Below are 19,205 nucleotides of genomic sequence, written 5' to 3' on the forward strand. Positions count from 1 at the left end.
TATTCATATGCCCACTGTTGTCCCCATTTAACTCCTTCCAGTCCTCTTTTTTCAACAATTAACACACTTAAGGCCCCTGGGCAGTCACCTGATTGTAAGTAAAGTAATTGAAATACAATCTTCCTCATTTCTTTATGTATTATCTACAGCTTTGCTATTGACTAAGTTTTACCCCCTCAAAATCCATCTGTTGAAGCTCTTATCCCCAATGTGATGGTATTTGGAGATGGAGCCTTTGGAGGTAATTAGGTTTAGAAGAGGTAATAAAGTTGGGGCCAGCGCGGTGGCTCACACCTGTAATCCCAGCACTTTGGGAGGCTGAGGTGGGTAGATCACGAGGTCACGAGTTCAAGACCAGCCTGACCAACATGGTGAAACCCTGTCTCTACTGAAAATACAAAAATTAGCTGGGCGTGGTGGCATGCACCTGTAATTCCAGCTACTCTGGAGGCTAAGGCAGGAGAATCACTTGAACCCGGGAGGCGGAGGTTGCAGTGAGTCGAGATCGCACGACTGCACTCCAGCCTGGGTGACAGAGCAAGGTTCCATCTCGAAAAAAAAAAAAGTTGCGGCCCTCATGAGTGACTTGGTGCCCTTATAAAACACCAATGAGCTGGCTTCCTTCCCACCTCCCATCTCTCTACCTCCCCTTCTTGTCTCTCTTATGTGGGAACACAGTGAGAAGCTGGATATTTGCAAGCCAGGAAAAGAACCCTCACCAGGGAACCAAACTGGCCAGTAATTTGATCACACACTTCCCAGCCTCCAGAACTGTGAGAAATAAATTCCTGCTGCTTAAGACACCCAATGTATCATATTTTGTTATGGCAGCCCAAGCTGTCTAGGACAGCTGCTTTCATACTACAGTGGAAAAGTTGAGTAGTTGAGATTGGCCCACAAATCCAAAATTGTTTACTATCTGGTCCTTGACAGAAAAATTTGCCATTCCATGCTGTAGTTGTTTCATGGAATTCTAGTTATTCGTCAATTCGTAGAATTTGATGGAATTCTAGTTATAGCTCTAGAATTTTTACATAGAGGGGCTTAAGGATGGGTAGGAAGAGCTATATTCGCACAGTAAGCATCTTATTTTTCCTTAATGGAGATGAAGGCAAGCAGCTAAAGAAGGCTCACTTTCCTCCTTATTGCAGCCATGGAAAGCCACACACTATTCAAACCTCTCCACTGAGCCACTGGATACACATTTGTGGCCAGAACTGTACCATGCCATGGCTGACAACTTGGATTCAAAACCTGCTCCCTTATTTAACAGGAACACACCCTTAACCAATGGCTATGATAGCTATGAGATATCAATAGCATACTAAAGACATAGTTTTGGTTATAGAATTCACAATGAATGTTCACTGCAATAATTTTTACAATAATAGCAATAAGAACAAAATGTTTTCATTAATAGATCAATTGGAATAAAGTGAATAAGTGAATGAGAAACTATAAATTGTTGACAGTGTTTCTGTGGAATATTGTGGAAAAGAAAATGTCAGTGGCTTTGACAAGCTAAAACAACATGGTAGTCTAAAAAATACAGGTTTTAGAATCATAGAGATGAATTCAAATGCAGGCCCTGACTCCTAGGTTATTAGGGAACTAGCTGTTCCAGTCTTAGAAACTTAATGTCTTCATGGGTGAAATGGAGATTATACCGCTCTGTTTGTGGGTCGTTGACATTTAATAAGATATTATATGTAAACTATGTTGAAGTGCCTGGCTATATACAACATGTTCTCAGATGGTAGCTAGTATTACTACTCATTAGATAATATTTTCTCACCACTTATCTTTTTCATGAGTATATTGTTTCTCTGAAAATAAAGTGACACTGAATGACACCCTTTTCCTACTATTTGCCAAGTTACTGAGACAATGCATCAAGAGCAGAGAGGCTAGAATTATAAAAACTGACACCAGTTATAACAGGAAACAGGTTGTGAGGGAAGAAAGCCGCTTGGTGTTACTCAGCAAATTGGCACCCATGGAGACAGGCACAGCGTTTCTGGGTCCTGTTGAAAAACCAACAACAGTTTTCTGTCTCTAGCTTGTCTTCTTATCAGAAGACTGAGTCCACACCAGTGTGCACTCAGCTGTCACAACCAATGAATGCATGTGTGTATGTATATTTGTGTGTGTGTGTGTGTGTGTGTAAGAGAAAAAGTGGTGACAGATGTTCTACTGGTGATCTGTTTCCATTGTCCCTCCTTGGCACCTTGCATTGCAAATGTATCACTTGGTTGTTTGATATTAATCCCTCTGGGCCTGAATATTCTCATGTGATTTGAAGGAAAAATAACTGCCCATTTTCTTTCACAGGAATATTATAAACATCAAGTCCTGAGGAATGTACGGGTGTTGGATAGGAGTTTTCAGTAATCTTGCAGTATGGGGGAAGATTTTAAAATGCACATTTTAGATTGAAGGGAACTTAAAACTACAGTCTTCCCTCGGTATACGAGGGGGACTGGTTCCAGGATCCCCTCACACACCCAAATCCTTACATACCGAAGTCCTGCTGTCTGCCCTGTGGAACCCACATACAGGAAAAGTGGGCTCTTGGTATACACAAGTTTCAAATAACACAAATACTGTATTTTTCATCTGCATTTGGCAAAAAAAAATTGGCGTGTAAGTGGACCCTCGTGGTTCAAACCTGTGTTATTCAAGGGCCAACCACACTACAAGAGTCAACTACCAAACAGGTTGCCTTGTTGAAGGGAAATTTGTCATTGCAGAAGGCAGAGCATAGACCAAAGGAGACATTCCTGCTTAATACCGAAAGGGACTCTGAGCTCCCTAACACATAAGTGAGAAACTTCCACATTTAGTTAATATTTAGCATCCCTCTCCCACATTCATCATTGCCTTCACTTTCCACTATTTGTGTTTGACATAATATTCACATTTAACTATAGGTCTATTAAGCATACGTACTCTGTGCTTAAGTCTGTGTGTTCTCTACAGCTATTCATTCTTTCTCACAGATTCTGGATGCTCCATCTATTTGATAACAAAAGTATGAACTGAAAATGATGTTCAAGTATAGATCAAATAAATGTGATACAGCCAGTACAAACACTACTCCTGCTAGTCTCATCCTTTCTTGGAACCCTAAGTAGGAATTACATTGATTTAATTATGTTCATTTCTATGTTGCTACAGTATAGACATTAATTTATCTCTTTGCTCGATTTCTTCCCTCCCTGTTAACTACAGAGAAGGTTTCATTTAAGCAGGTTATGGAAAGGAATGACTGTTATTTCAAAATACTTCACCACAGACAGGCGATCATTTTAGATAAAACCACTTAAGTGCAGTTATCCAAACATGTATTTCATTCTTGGCAATAAAAAAGCCTTACCCAATGCCCAATGACCTAGAAACCAGAACTAGGAGATTTCTTCATGCAAATTAAATTTGTGTCACACTCATCGGTTACAAAATGGCAGTGAAGGTTAAATGTGCAGCAGCAGTGTAAAATAAAGGATTCTTATCCATATTTGTAGGATGTGTCAATGCGGCTAATTAATTTTTGAGATAGCGTTCTTTGAAAGAGTAAACTTTGTGAATTGATTATGAAATGAGAAGTGCCTAAAGAGAGCTGAGAATGTAAAACAGGCACCCAGCTTGATTAACTTTACCAGCTTTAAAAAAATCCATATAAAAAGGTAAAAGACACTGGAGTTGATTTTATGGCAGTATTATAAACTCCAAGAACTAACTACATCATAGTAGAGTTCACAGCTTGTTTCTCTTCAAGTCTGTTTTTCATTTTGTATCTTAAATGGTAAAGATTCAAATCTTTACTCATAGAAATAGGGTTTTTTTCCTTAAAAAGGAAACAAAATATAAATAAAGAGAAGGAAAATTATGCCACTTTACATTGATGGGAATTTAGTGCTGCAAAACAAAATATCTTCTCTACTCTTCAGCTAATAGAGCTGAATTAATTAATACTCTGGACACTAATAAGAAAAAGCAGACCCAGAGAACATACCCGTTTCCTCAGATTGCAAGTAAGAGTGAGATTCCTTGAGAAGGAGTTTGCAAAAGCTGTATAAAAGTCCAGGACTTTGAGCAAGGCTTCCCGCTTGATGATGTGTAGGTCACAGTACGTCAGTGCCCGGACGTTCGCACACGCATGGGCAAGGGTGGTTTCCTTCCAGAAGATGTCTCCAAATACATCACCCTTCCCTAGAAAACAGTATAAGATACATATTCAAGTATCTAACACTGTTCTTATTTAATCACTCTTGTTATTCAGTTTCATATACAGTATTGACCTTCTAGCATAATTTAGAGCTGAGGGTATAACCACATCTATAAACACATAACAATACACAATGCTTTCATATAATATGTAAAGTAACATCACCCTGAATTCAGTTATTGATGAAAATCTGGAGTGGCATGAATAAATGGATCCAACAGAGAAGCCAAACACCTCATTTTAACAAATAATTTCATTATCTTCTGCCACCTTAATTTTTCCTATTTTGACCAGAAGGAGCAAAGGTGACTTCTTAGTTTCATCCTTGCCTCTGGTCCTTCTGGTAAAGATAACAAAATGCAATATAGAAGGATCTGCTGTAACAGCCTTTATAAATCTAGGGCTGATCCAACATATATTAAATACACTTTATTCAGTAACTATGTATTGTGCCCCAAGCCAATTAAAACTTGCCACAACTTAGTTCCCCAAGAATGCCCTTCCCTCTCTACCTAGCCAACCTTATACAGGTTCTCGGAGTCCAGCCCAAGAGCTCCCCATCCACAATTACAAAGCTGAAAGACCCAGGTTGAGTAAAACATGGAGACTCAAATGTATTATCCCATGAACAGTTCTATAAAAAGTGCTATACTATCATCAAATGTAGACGTCTTTTAAAAATTCTAGAAATCACACAAAAATCACCTATTCACTTCAGAGCACTACCCACTGGTGGCCTGAACTCAACCATTTATCATTTGAAATCAAGTACTTAGTTGCCCAAATAAAAAGAACGAGGAAGAGTCTAAGGTTAAAGGTCCCAAAAGGCCATTCTGCCGAGGCAGTTCCATAAAAGCCCCTGGTTTCTGAAGTGTAGTCAACTGCATTCTTTGTTCAACTTCCGCGTGAAAGGAAAAGTTTTAAAGTGAAAAAGACAGGGGGAATATATCCAGGAGGGAAACATCTTCCTAGAGGCACTCTGTTAATGATTTATTCTTTCTGCACTCAAACCACAGAGGTGAGCAACTATCTGCTGTCATCATGCAGATTAAAATCAGAACTCACAGGAAAAAAAAAAGAAGAAGACCTTTATCGGGGAATCTGCCCCGATATTCACGTAGGTTCTTTTCTATTTTCCCCAAGCATCAGCTGGCTTGAGAAATAAAGGGACAGAGTACAAAAGAGAGAAATTTTAAAGCTGGGCGTCCAGGGGAGACATCACATGTTGGTAGGTTCCATGATGCCCACAAGCCGCAAAAACCAGCAAGTTTTTATTAGGGATTTTCAAAAGGGGAGGGAGTGTGCGAATAGGTGTGGGTCACAGACATCAAGTACTTTACAAGGTAATAGAATATCACAAGGCAAGTGGAGGCAGGGCGAGATCACAGGACCACAGGACTGAGGTGAAATTAAAATTGCTAATGAAGTTTCAGACACCATTGTCATTGATAACATCTTATCAGGAGACAGGGTTTTGAGATCAACTGGTCTGACCAAAATTTACTAGGCGGGAATTTCCTCTTCCTAATAAGCCTGGGAGTGCTATGGGAGACTGGAGTCTATCTCACCTCTGCAGTCTCGACTGTAAGAGACGACCATGCCCGGGGCGGGGCGGGGGTCGGGCCAGTTTAGAGACCTACCGCCAGGTGCGCATTCTCTTTCTCAGGGATGTTCCATGCTGAGAAAAAGAATTCAGTGATATTTCTCCCATTTGCTTTTGAAAGAAGAGAAATATGGCTCTGTTCCGCCAGGCTCACCGGAGGTCAGAGTTTAAGGTTATCTTTCTTATTCCCTGAACAATTGCTGTTATCCTGTTCTTTTTTCAAGGTGCCCACATTTCATATTGTTCAAACACATATGCTGTACAATTTGTGCAGTTAATGCAATTATTACAGGGTCCTGAGGCAATATACATCCTCCTTAGCTGACAGGATTAAGAGATTAAAGTAAAGACAGGCATAGGAAATCACAAGGGTATTGAATGGGGAAGTGATAAGTGTCCATGAAATCTTTACAACTTATGCTTAGAGATTGCAGTAAAGACAGGCATAAGAAATTATAAAAGTATTAATTTGGGGAACTAATAAATGTCCATGAAATCTTCACAATCCACGTTCTTCTGCCATGGCTTCAGCCGGTCCCTCCGTTTGGGGTCCCTGACTTCCCGCAACAGACCTTGTATCACCCTTCAGGCCAGGCAGACAACCAGAGAGAAAAGAAAATGTGTAACCACAGAAATGAGAGAGAGACAAAGACAGTGACAAGACAGAAATAGAGAGGTTGAGTGAGTGAGATTACACATTCTTTGCTCACTTAGGTAGTTGGGAAGCTCTGAGAGAAACATAGGGCTTGATTTCAAGCTTAAGAGGCACTTCAGGGTACAAAGAGAAAACATGCACATGACTGAAGAGGTGATTAAAACCACCACATGATCATGTGATCAGCATGAAACAACAATCATGAATAGTTAATTAATCTTAAGCAATTCATTTGTTTCTGGACCCTCCAAAAATTCCTTTTAGTTCATGACACTGATGAGCAAATTAACAACCTAATAACCATTTATTTGGCCAAGGAAGGGAGATCAGAGACTTGGTAGCCAAAGAAAGCCTCTAGGGTTATACAGCATCATAATAACCAAAGGGAGGCTGAGGCAGGCGGATCACGAGGTCAGAAGATCGAGACCATCCTGGCTAACACGGTGAAACACCGTCTCTACTAAAAATACAAAAAAATTAGCCGGGCGTGGTGGTGGGTGCCTGTAGTCCTAGCTACTCGGGAGGCTGAGGCAGGAGAATGGCGTGAACCCGGGAGGCAGAGCTTGCAGTGAGCTGAGATTGTGCCACTGCACTCCAGCCTGGATGACAGAGTGAGACTCCATCTCAAAAAATAAAATAAAATAAAATGAAATAAAAAAAATAACCAAAGGAACACTTTAGCTATAGAAACTCTACCTCCTTTTATACAGATGAATTTCAGAAATCTGTACATGGTATTCTCTTCAAACTAGTAATCCCAATTATAGGCATTTATTCTAATTGCCTAAGTGCCAAATTTATTTAAAAAAATGCTCACTGAAGTGAAATTTATAATTGCCAAAAATTAGAAATAAATGTCAATAAATAATGAAATACGCAGCCACAAGGTATCATAAATTTTACAAAGTGACATGGAGGTTATATAAGGTTATATAAAATAGTAAAAGCAGGATATCAAACTATACATACAGCATAATCTCATTTTATGTACCCCATCTCCCCACCCCCAAACATACACACATACATGCACACAAAGCACAGAAGTAAATGCATCAAAATGGTAGGTCCTCTCTGCGTTATGGAACAATGTATGGTTTTTATTTTGTCTTATAATTTGTGTAATACTTTGTAAACAGAAGAGATCAACAACTGTTATATTACCACAGTTCTTGATGGTACCAAAAAAAGCCAAGCTTTTAAAGGGCTGCTTTGATCTACCTCTTATTTCTTTTCCTTTTTATTCTCTTTCCATACTGGATTTTTCCTTCAAGAGACAGAAAAAAGGTTACATTTCTCTATGATTCATTTCTGTATCATTTTCTCAAATTGTCAATTATAATCCTTTACCCATTTATGAGTGCTCATTACTTTTCAGCTATTTTGTTTTCATATATGGTACACTTAAGAATAATCAATGCTTTTGACTCAGTATTTTCACTTCTGAGAATCAAAAGATTAGAACTACTGCATGTAATATTCACTATAGTGTTATTAATGATAACCCTAGATTTTTTTAAAACCCTATATGTCCAATAGCTATGGCAATTGTAAAAATATGTGTAAAATATTAATGTCCAAAGAATTAAAACAGCTTTTGAAGTAACATGCAAAAAATTCCTAACTTATAATGTTAATTAAGAAATAAATATATAAAGAATAATATGAATATGGTTACAACTATAACAAAATATATAAAAATGAAACTGAGGTGCCAAGACTAAAAGAATTGTCAATTAAGAAATCTACTTTATCTTCTTTTCTTAAGAAAATTCTCTTGATAGAACCAAAGTATAATGTATTTTATAATTATATGTTATTATATATAATTTATTAGTCTGTTCTCACACTGCTAATAAAGAATGAAGACATACCCAAGACTGGGTAATTTATAAAGAAAAGAGGTTTAATTGACTCACAGTTCTACATGGCTGGGGAGGCCTCACAATCATGGCCGAAGGCACATGAGGAGCAAAGTCACGTCTTACACGGTGGCAGGCAAGAGCGCTTGTACAGGGGAACTCCCATTTATAAAGCCATCAGATCTCATGAGATTTATACACTACCATGAGAACAGTATGGGGGAAACTGCTCCCATTATTCAATTATTTCCACCTGGCTCTGCCCTTGACATGTAGGGATTATTACAATTCAAGGTGAGATTTGGGTGGAGAGACAGCCAAACCATATCATTATACTATGTTATATAAATTTATCAATTGATATAAATTGAGCTAAAAGTCTAAAGGAATACAAGACTAAAAGAAAATGCATTTAAATAATAATAGCAACTGGATTTAAGTGGTGTGTTTATGGGTCTTTTTCTTCCTACTGTATGTTTTCCAAATTTTTCTACATTAAAAAACAGCAAACCATTTTCACTGATGTCTTTCATTATACTTCTTAATAAAACTGAATTCATAAAATACATACATAGACTTGTAGATTGTGAATAAATATTCATTGATTATTAAGTGCATTGTCAATAGGTAAAAGGTACTCAAAATATAAAGGTAATTTCTTCTTACCAATATGGGCCATTTTAATTACAGAAGCATTCAAATATCTGTTATATATTTTATTTAACTTAACTGATGAAATTAAAAATTCTTACACTATTTCTACCTAAAATTTTGAAATTTAAATTATTACATTAAATTACTATGTTTTTCATATCATGGGGAAATAAAAAGTCTATGATATAGTAAGAATAGCGATAAACTAGAATATGAACTCATGATAAACTTTATTTCCTGCTCCTCTCCCAAAAAAGTTTAGAAAAGCATAGCAAAATTAACAAAAGTAGATAATGCTGCCCCCAACATCAGAATTCACTTTGTGTAATAAGCAATACTAATTGTTTCATTACATAGAATTTTCATTGGGACATGCAATATGTAAACTGGATATTAAGCTAATCAACCATTTCAAAGTGTGTTTACTTTGTTGGCTTTCTATGTCACCTATGAGGCAATCAATTCACAACAAACTTTTACCGCGTTTCTGGGACTATGGTCGTCTTTTAAAAAAATTAATTAATTTACCAGCCAAAGTAAAGTTGGTTAATGTCTTTCTTCAAGCATATTACGCACATTTACAGTAAATCATCCCAGAAATCATAGGCTGTGAAAATGTGATGTTAGGCACAGAATATCTAACGTGCATGCATCCAATATGCATGGAATAGCTAATGAAGAAACACTTTTCTTTATTGTACAAAAGATTTTGCACACTTTCAGGGCTGGGAACTCCGGTTCATCTACTTGACTACAGAACATTTGATGCTGGTTTTTAGGTCAGCTCCCGCTGGGTACAAGCAGTCTCTGCTATAAACATTTTAGAGCTAGAGATAACTAACCTCCCCTCAAAGTACTAAAATTAGTAGAAAGCTTGTGCTAAACATGAAAGTTGTTGTTTGGTCTATTTATATTTTCTCAGTTCTTTTCATCAAGTCTTATGAAGTATTTCACTGTTAAACTACAGGAAAAAGGATTGTAAAACAGAAATAATTGTTAAAGACTCATATAGTAGGAAACTGGAACATTTAAGACAAAACAGAGACAGAGTTACAACATAATTAAAGGAGTAATACAGACTACGGTATGCTTAGGGATTATGGTCCCCAAAGGGGCTGATTTTATAGCCAGATTTATTTTTTCAAATGTGAGACACATTATTTGGTGAGTTAATGACATGAATAAAATAAATGCATAAAAATTTCCACAGTTAGGCAGGGCACGGTGGCTCATGCCTGTAATCCCAGCATTTTGAGAGGCCGAGGTGGGCAGATCACGAGGTTAGGAGTTTGAGACCAGCCTGGCCAACATGGTGAAATCCCATTTCTACTAAAAATACAAAAATTAGCTGGGCACAGTGGCGGGCGCCTGTAATCCCAGCTACTCAGGAGGTTGAGGCAGGAGAATGGCTTGAACCCAGGAGGCGGAGGTTGCAGTGAGCCGAGATCACGCCACTGCTCTCCAGCCTGGGTGACAGAGCAAGACTCAGTCTCAGAAAAATAAATAAATAAATAAATAAATAAATAAATAAATAAATAAATAAAAATTACCACAGGTATTCATCAGTGAGAACTGCTAACTAATATCCAACAGGTTCCAAACAAAATATCATTTGAATTTTACTTAGGTAGTTTTCCGTGAGTTTAGGGGTGTAATAGTGGCTCTATTTGAAGATTTTTCTATACAATGAACTTAATCCATGGCTTCACTTCTTTTTTTAGTAAGTTTTATTGTATATACTTGAGATTTAACATGTAACATTATGGAACACATAAAGATAGTAAAATCACTATAGTGAATCACTATAGTGAAGCAAATTAACATGTCTATCATCTCACATATTTTTGATTGTGTGTGAGATGAAAGCAGCTAAAATCTACCTATTTAACAAAAATTTGTACTACAATACAGGCATAATCCTCATTTTATTGTGCTTTACCTTATTGTGCTTGGCAGGTATTATGTTTTTTACAAATTGAAGGTTTGTGGCAACTCAATGTCGAACAAGTCTATCGGCGTCATATTTCTAACAGCATGTGATCATTTTATGTCTCATTTTGGTAATTCTCACAGTATTTCTAATTTTTTCATTATTATTATATCTGTTATGGAAATCTGTGATCAGTAATCTTTCATGTTATTGTTGTAATTGTTTGGGGCCACTACAAACCAGACCCATATAAGATGGCAAACTTAATCAATAAATATTGTGTGTGTTTTAACTACTCCACTGATCTATCATTCCCCAACTCCCTCTTCCTCTCCTGGGGCCTCCCTGTTTTCTGAGACACAATAATATTGAAATTAGGCCAACCAGCAACCTTAAAATGGCTTCCAAGTGTTCAAGCAAAAGGAAGAGTCACAAATCTCTCACTTCAAGTCAAAAGGTAGACATAATTAAGCTTAGTGAGGAAGCCATGTCAAAAGCTAAAATAGGCTAAAAGCTAGGCCTCTTGCACCAAACAGCTAGCCAAGTTGTGAATGCACAGTAAAAGTTCTTAAAGGAAGTTACAAGTGCTACTCCAGCGAACACATGAATGACAAGAAAATGAAACAGACTTACTGCTGATAAGGAGAAAGTTTTAGTGGCCTGCATAGAAGATCAAACCAGCCACAACATTCCCTTACGCCAAAGCCAAATCCAGAGCAAAGCCCTAACTATCTCCAATTCTGTAAAGGCTAAGAGAGGGGAGGAAGCTGCAGAAGAAAAGTTTGAAGCTAGCAGAGATTGGTTTATAAAGTTTAGGAAAAGGAACCATCTCCACAACATAAAAATGCAAGCTGAAATGCAAGTACTGATGTAGAAGCTGCAGCAAGTTATCCAGAAGATCTGCTAAAATAACTGATGAAGGTGACTAGACTAGACAACAGATTTTTAATGCAGATGAAACAGCCTTCTATTAAAAGAAGATGCCATCTGGGACTTTCATAGATAGAGAGAAGTCAAAAACTGGCTTCAAAACTTTAAAGGATAGGCTAACTTGTGAGGGCCTAATGCAGCTGGTGACTTTAAGTTGAAGCCAGTACTCCTTGATTATTCCCAAAGTCCTAGAATCTTAAGAATTATGCTAAATCTACTCTGCCTTTGCTCTATAAATGGAAGGACAAAGCCTGGATGACAGTGCATCTGTTTATAGCATGCTTTACTGAATATTTTAAGCCTACTGTTGAGACCAACTGCTCAGAAAAAAAGATTCATTTGAAAATATGACTGCTCATTGACAATGCATCTGGTCACCCAAGACCTCTAATGAAGATCTACAAGACGAATGTTGTTTTCATGCCGGCTAACACAACATCCATTCTGCAGCCCATGGATCAAGGAACAATTTTGACTTTCAAGTCTTATTATTCAAGAAATATACTGTGTAAGGCTATAGCTGTCTTAGATACTGATCCATCTAAAGGATCTACAGAAAGTAAATGGGAAATCTTCTGGAGAACATTCAGAATTCTAGATGCCATTCAGAACACTTGTGATTCATGTGAGATGTGAGAAAGCCAAAATATTAATATTAACAGGAGTTTGGAAGAAGTTGATTCCAACCCTCATGGATGACTTTGAGAGCTACAGACTTCAGTGGAGGAAGTAACTGCAGATGTAGAAATGGCAAGACAATTAGAATTAGAAGTGGAGCCTGAAAATGTGGATGACTTGCTGCAATCTCACTATAAAACCAACAGGTGAGAAGTTGCTACTTATGGATGAGCAAAGAAAGTGGTTTCTTGAGACAGAATCTACTCTCAGTGAAGATGCTATGAATATTGTTGAAATGACAACAAAGTATTTATAATAGTTCATAAACTCAGTTGATCAGACAGAGTGGCAAGGGTTTCAGAGGACTGACTCCAATTTTGAAAGAAGTTCTACTGTGACTAAAATGCTATCAGTCAGCATCGCATGCTATAGGAGAAATATTTTATGAAAGGAAGAGTCAATTGATGCAGCAAATTTCATTGTCATCTTAGTTTAAGAAATTGCCACCTCTATTCCACCCTTCAGCAACCACCAATCTGATCAGTCTGTATCTGTCAACATCAAGGCAGGACTGTCCACCAGCAAAAGGATTACAACTTGCTGAAGGCTCAGATGATCATTAGCATATTTTAACAATAAAATATTTTTAAATTAAGGTATATGCATTGTTTTTCTAGACATAATGTTATTGCACACGTAATAGACTAAGTATAATGTGAACATAACTTTTATGTTCCCTGGGAAACTGAAAAATTGGTGACTCTGTTACAACATTGGCTCTATTACGGTGGTCTGGTACCAAACCAACAAAATCTCTGAGATATGTCAGTACAATATTATTAGCTATAGTCTTCATCTATACATTAGATCTCTAAAAATGTTCATCCTACATGTGTGCTATTTTCTATCCTTTGACCTACATGTACTCATTTCCTCCCACCCTACTCCACATCCCCACCGCAGTTTTATTCTCTATCTTTGTATATTTGACTTTTTAAAAAGATTCTACATATAAGTGAGATCATGCAATATATTATTTATGTGTCTGGCTTATTTCACTTAGCATAATGTCTTTAAGGTTCATCCATGCTGTGGCAAATGGCAGGCTGTCTTTCTTTTTTAAGGTTGAATAATATTCCATTGCATATACATACTACATTTTCTTTATCAATTCATCCATCAATGGATACTTACGTCGTTTCCATATCTTGCCTACTGTGAATAATACTGCAATAAACATGGGGGTGCAGATATCCCTAGGAGGTGATAAATTCATCACCTTTGGGTATTTACCCAGTAGAGGGATATTGAATCACACAGTAGTACTATTGTTAATTTTTTAATAAACCTCCATATTGTTTTCCATAATGGCTGCATCAAACTACACTCCCACCAACAGTATACCAGGATTCTCTTTTCTCCACACCCTCATCAACATTTATTATATCTAGTCTTTTTGATAATAGCCTTCCTAACAGGTGTGAGGTGACATCTCATAATGACTTTAATTTGCACTCCCCTGATGATTAGTGATTTGAGCACCTTTTCATATACCTGATGGTTATTTTTATGTTTTATTTGGAGAAATTTCTGCTCAGGTTTCTTGCTCACTTCTTAATAGGGTTATTTATTTTCTGCTATTGAGTTGTAAGAGTTCTTACATATATGTGGTTTGCAAATATATTTCCCAGTCTATAGGCTGCCTTTTCATTTTGTTGATTGTTTCCCTTGCTGTACAGAAACGTTTTAGTGTGATGTAACCCTATTTATTTATTTTTGCTTTTATAGCTCAAGCTTTTGGTGTTATATCCAAAAAGTCACTGCCAAGGCCAATGTCAAGATGTTTTTTCCTGTATGTTCTCATCAACTTGTTTTATGGTTTCAGGTCTCACAGGCATTTTATCCATTTTGAGTTGATTTTTTTTTTTTTTGGTATGGGTGGAAAATAAGGTCCTAATTTTATCCTTTTGCATGTGGAAATCCAGTTTTCTCAGCACCATATATTGAAAAAACTATTAATTTCCCATTGTGGCCTTTGGCACCCTTGTTGAAAATTAGTTGACCGTATATGTTTGGATTTATTTCTGGGCTGTCTGTTCTGTTCTACTGCTCTGTGTTTCTTTTTTATGCCAGTACCATACCGTTTTAATTACTAGACATTTGTAATATAATTTTAAATCAGGAAGTGTGATGCCTCCAACTTTGTTCTTTCTCAGTATTGCTTTTTGTCTATTTGGGTTTTTTCTACAGCTTCATAAAAATTTGAGGATTGTGTTCTCTATTTCTTTAAAAATGTCACTGGAATTTTGATAGCAATTGCTTTGACTATGTATATTGCTTTGGCTAGTATGTACATTTTAACGATATTAATTCTTATAACCCATGAACATAGGACATATTTCCATTTATTTGTGTCTTCTTCAATTCTTTCCTTCTTTTTTTTTTTCACTGCTCCTTGTGGAGCAGGGCTAACTTATTGGTGGTACACCCAGAGTCAGCCAATTTCTTTCATCAGTGCTTTATAGTTTTCTGTGTACAGATATTTTACCTTTTTGGTTAAATTCATTCCTATGTATTTTTTGTAACAATTGTAAGTGAGATTTTTTTCTTGATTTCTTTTTCAGCTAAGTCGTTATTTGCATATAGAAATGCTGCTAATTTTTGTATGTTGATTTTGCAACCTGCAACTTTACTAAATTTATTTATTAGTTCTAACGAGGTTTTTGTAGAATCTTTGGCTTTTTCTACATATAGAATCATGTCATCTACAAACAGATAATTTTACTTTTTTCTTTCTGTTTTAAATGCCTTTTATTTATTTTTCTTGTCTGATTGCCTTTGCTAGTAATTCCAGCACTATACTGAATAGAAGTGGTAAGAGCAGGCATCCCTGCCTTGTGCTGGATCTTAGTGGAAAAGTCTTTAGTTGTTCCCCATTGATCATGGTGTCATCATTACTAGACCATCATATAGGAAATGCTTAATGGAGTTCTTCAACTGGAAATGAAAGGATAATAACTACCAAAATGAAAATATATGAAAGTATAAAACTCACTGGTGGAAGTAAATACACAGTCAAAAGCAGAATATTCCATTACTATAGTAGCAGCATGTAAATCTTCCAAATCTCTAGTATGAAGGTTAAAAGTCAAAATGGTCAAAAATAACCATAGCTACAGTAAGTAACTTACAGTAAGTAAGTCACAAGAAGGAAAAAAAAGGACCTACAAAATAACCAAGAAACAATGACAAAAGGGCAAGAATAAGTCTTTACCTATCAATACCCTTAAACATAAATGGATTAAATTATCCAATCAAAAGACAGGGTGGCTGAATGGATATTGAAAAAAAAACAAGATCTAACTATATTCTACCTATAAGAACTATTTTAGATTTAAGGACACACATGGGCTGAAAGTTAAAGAATGGAAGATATTCCATGCAAACAGTAGCCAAAAGAGAGCAGGGATGACTATATTTACATCAGATAAAATAGATTTCAAGTCAAAAACTGTCACAAGAGACAAATAAGCTCATGATTTAATGTTAAAGGCATCAATTTATCAAGTATATAACAACTGTAAATATATATGTACCCAACATTGGAGCATCAAAATATATAAAGCAAGTATTAATGGACTTGATGGAAAAAATGCATAGAGATGCAATAATAGCACAGGACTTCAATAACCCACTTTCAACAATGGATAGATCAACCAGACAAGAAATTAATAAAGAAATACTGGACTTGAACTGTATTCATTTTTATTTATTAGTTGGCCCTTCACTATAAGTTATCATTGCAATTGGCTCATAAACTTCATTATAATTACATAGGCCCAAAAATATTCATTTATAGATGAATAAGACTATATGATTTTTAATTATATTATTTTAAATGGACTTCAACTATGTACAAACTGCAAGGGTCATAAAGTAATATTTTAAAAAGGAAGAACAGAAAGAACAAAACAATGAGTATTCAAATTAAGAAATTACATAGGTTTATTAGAATAAAATCTTTTAAAACATTTAGAAATGATGTCTGCCAGTCTTCAATGATTGATGTCCAAAGTCATTATGTTAAAAATTATCATAAATACAAGCTTGAAGACATTTTCAGAGAAGCAAATAATAATTCTTATCTATTAAAAAAATAACTGATCTAGCTTGTAGATTTTTTTTACACACATAAAGAATGAGCCAAATAGCTCTTATTAAGCAGAAGTAAAGAGAAGGTATCCTGACATCAGTAAGAAGCTACCTTTAAGGAGGTAGAAGAAATAATAATAAACATGCTGATTATCCTGAGTTTGGCACTATTAGTGTTAAGAACAAATTGATTGCATATAAAAATCCAAATATATGCCTAAATCAAGAAAGAGAATGGCATATTATAAAAAAGAAATCCATGCAAAAGACTAATTTGGAAATCAATTACATCTTGAAACTCTCCTGTTTTCTTTTTCTAAGAAAACATTTAGAGTTGAAGCCTACGATATCGTTCATATTATAACTAAGTCTTACAACTTTTGTAACTGTGAAGTGTGAGAAATAATGGCTGTCTTTTCTACCTCATTCAATTAATGAATCTGACATCCTGACTCAACCCTAACTCTAACCTATGACGCAATAATCTGACTCCTGAGTATGTATCCAAAAGTATTGAAATCAAAATCTCAAAGAGATATCTGTACTCTCATGCCCATTGTAGCTTTATTCAAAATAGGTAGACATGGAAACAACCCCAGTATTTATCAGCAGATGAATGGATAAGGAAAACGTGATGTATGCATACAATGGAATATTATTCAGCCTTTGAAAAGAAGAAAATTCTGTCATTTGCAATAATATAGGTGAACCTGGAGAGCACTATGCCAAACAAAATAAGTCAGTTGCAGAAGTACAAATATTTCATGATTCCACTCATATGAAGTGTCTATAATAGTTACATTCATAGAAGCAGAGAATATAATAGTGGCTGTCAGGGCTTCGAAGATGGGGGAAGGGATAGTTTTTGTTCAATGGGTATACAGTTTCAGTTATGCTAGATGAATTAAGTTTTAGATATCTGCTGTACACATAGAGCCTATACTTCACAACACAGTACTGTGAACTTCAAAATTTGTTAAGAGGATAGATCTCATATTAAGTGTTCTTACCATGAAAAAAGGACAGAAGAAAGCTATGGGAGTTTTAGGATGTGTCTATTACCTTGATTATGGTAATGGTATTAAGAGTGTTTGCATATACACAAACTCATCACATTGTGTGCATTCAATATGTGTAGATATTTGTGTATCAATTATACCTCAATAAAGGTGTGTTGCTGTGATAGAAATGTGTATGAGTATGGGCAGTGATCACAGAAGTGTATAGAGAAACAAAAAGCAATCACAAGGATAAAGGAGTGAGATTCAAAGCACAGGTTTTCTTTTTTTCTTTCTTGTATTATTGTTACTTGTCTTCTGTTTTTCCTTTACCTTATGCTATATTATTTATTTATAAAATAAAATGCTACTACTTAAAAAATTTTTTTAAGTTTTTTGACCTTTTTGTTCAAAAGTTGAAACATTTGCTTTATGCTGTGAGGGGATAGGCAGATTCAGGAAACAGAAATCTGGCTCTCAAGAAGTCTTTAATTTTGTGAGTAAGAGAGACAGACCAAAAAAATTACAAAATAGAAGAAAATGAAGTAAGTGTATACAGATCAGGATAAGCAAAGCATAGAAGAAAAATATTGTTTTTAATTTAAAGAAATTAGGAAAGACCTCACAAAGAAAGAAAGCTTCATTTCCACTTTAACATTTACCAACTAAGTAGACTCTGAACTCTTCCATAACCCAGATGAGAGAGAAGGGTGGAATGTAACATCCCTATCTTGTGTTCTAAGAACTCATGACATTCACACTCTGGGCTCAGTTCTCCTCAGTCCTAAACACCTTCCTCATGGTAAACCAGTTACTTGGAGAAGGACAGCATTTATAGATACTTAGTAGCTGATTTAGCCAATTCATACTTAACTAAGTACCTTAGGTAATATTTGGTGAAGGGTTTTTGTAATGTATACTGTTATGGTGCCTAATTCTTGGCAGTGGTGTTAGAGAAATCTTTTTAAAAAAATAAAAATAAATAAATTGGTAAAGGTAATATAGGTACTCTTATTTTCCATTAAGATTAAACCAAATAGTTGTACTATAATTTCAAAATTCTATTTCAAAATTCCTGTTAACCAGAGCATCATTTTTTTTTTGTAATTTGATGGGTAAGAGCATGCACATAATGTCAGACAGGTCTGAATTAAAATCCTGTACCCACGAATTACTTACTAGCTGTGACCCAGGGAGAACCACTTGATATTACAGAGTTTCAGTTTCTTCCTCTGTAAGATGACTACAATAATTACTTTCTTCACAGGGTTATTAAATGACTTGGTATAATAATGTATACAAAATAACGAGCACTCCATTAATAATTATTGGTATTTTAATCAGACTTCCAAAGAGGCCCAAGTGTATTTTTCAAAAATACACTTTAAAAGTTTGTTAAGGAATATTAAAATCAAAAGGTATCTGTTGGCTTTACATTTTACTTAAGTGGGTGGGGGCTCATTTGCTAATGGAAAATATGATTTTCCTTTCTTTAAATCCCTTTTAATTCTTAAATGTTTATGTATTAATGAAATTAATTCAGATTTATTGAATCATTCATTCTAGTTGATGACAAAAGCA

The 19,205-nt window shown here is 35.7% G+C and overlaps 1 protein-coding gene across 1 annotated transcript in view; it reads right to left on the bottom strand.

Moving 5' to 3' along the window:
- KCNH5 (potassium voltage-gated channel subfamily H member 5) overlaps positions 1–19,205 on the bottom strand; it is a 336,154-nt gene that overhangs the window by 67,757 nt on the left and 249,192 nt on the right. Inside the window, exon 10 of the mRNA XM_003831625.5 lies at positions 4,013–4,209. Within this exon, the coding sequence (XP_003831673.1) occupies positions 4,013–4,209 (197 nt within the window). The remainder of the gene's footprint in view (positions 1–4,012; positions 4,210–19,205) is intronic.

The sequence above is a fragment of the Pan paniscus genome, chromosome 15, assembly GCF_029289425.2.
Source record: "Pan paniscus chromosome 15, NHGRI_mPanPan1-v2.0_pri, whole genome shotgun sequence".
NCBI lineage: Eukaryota > Metazoa > Chordata > Mammalia > Primates > Hominidae > Pan > Pan paniscus.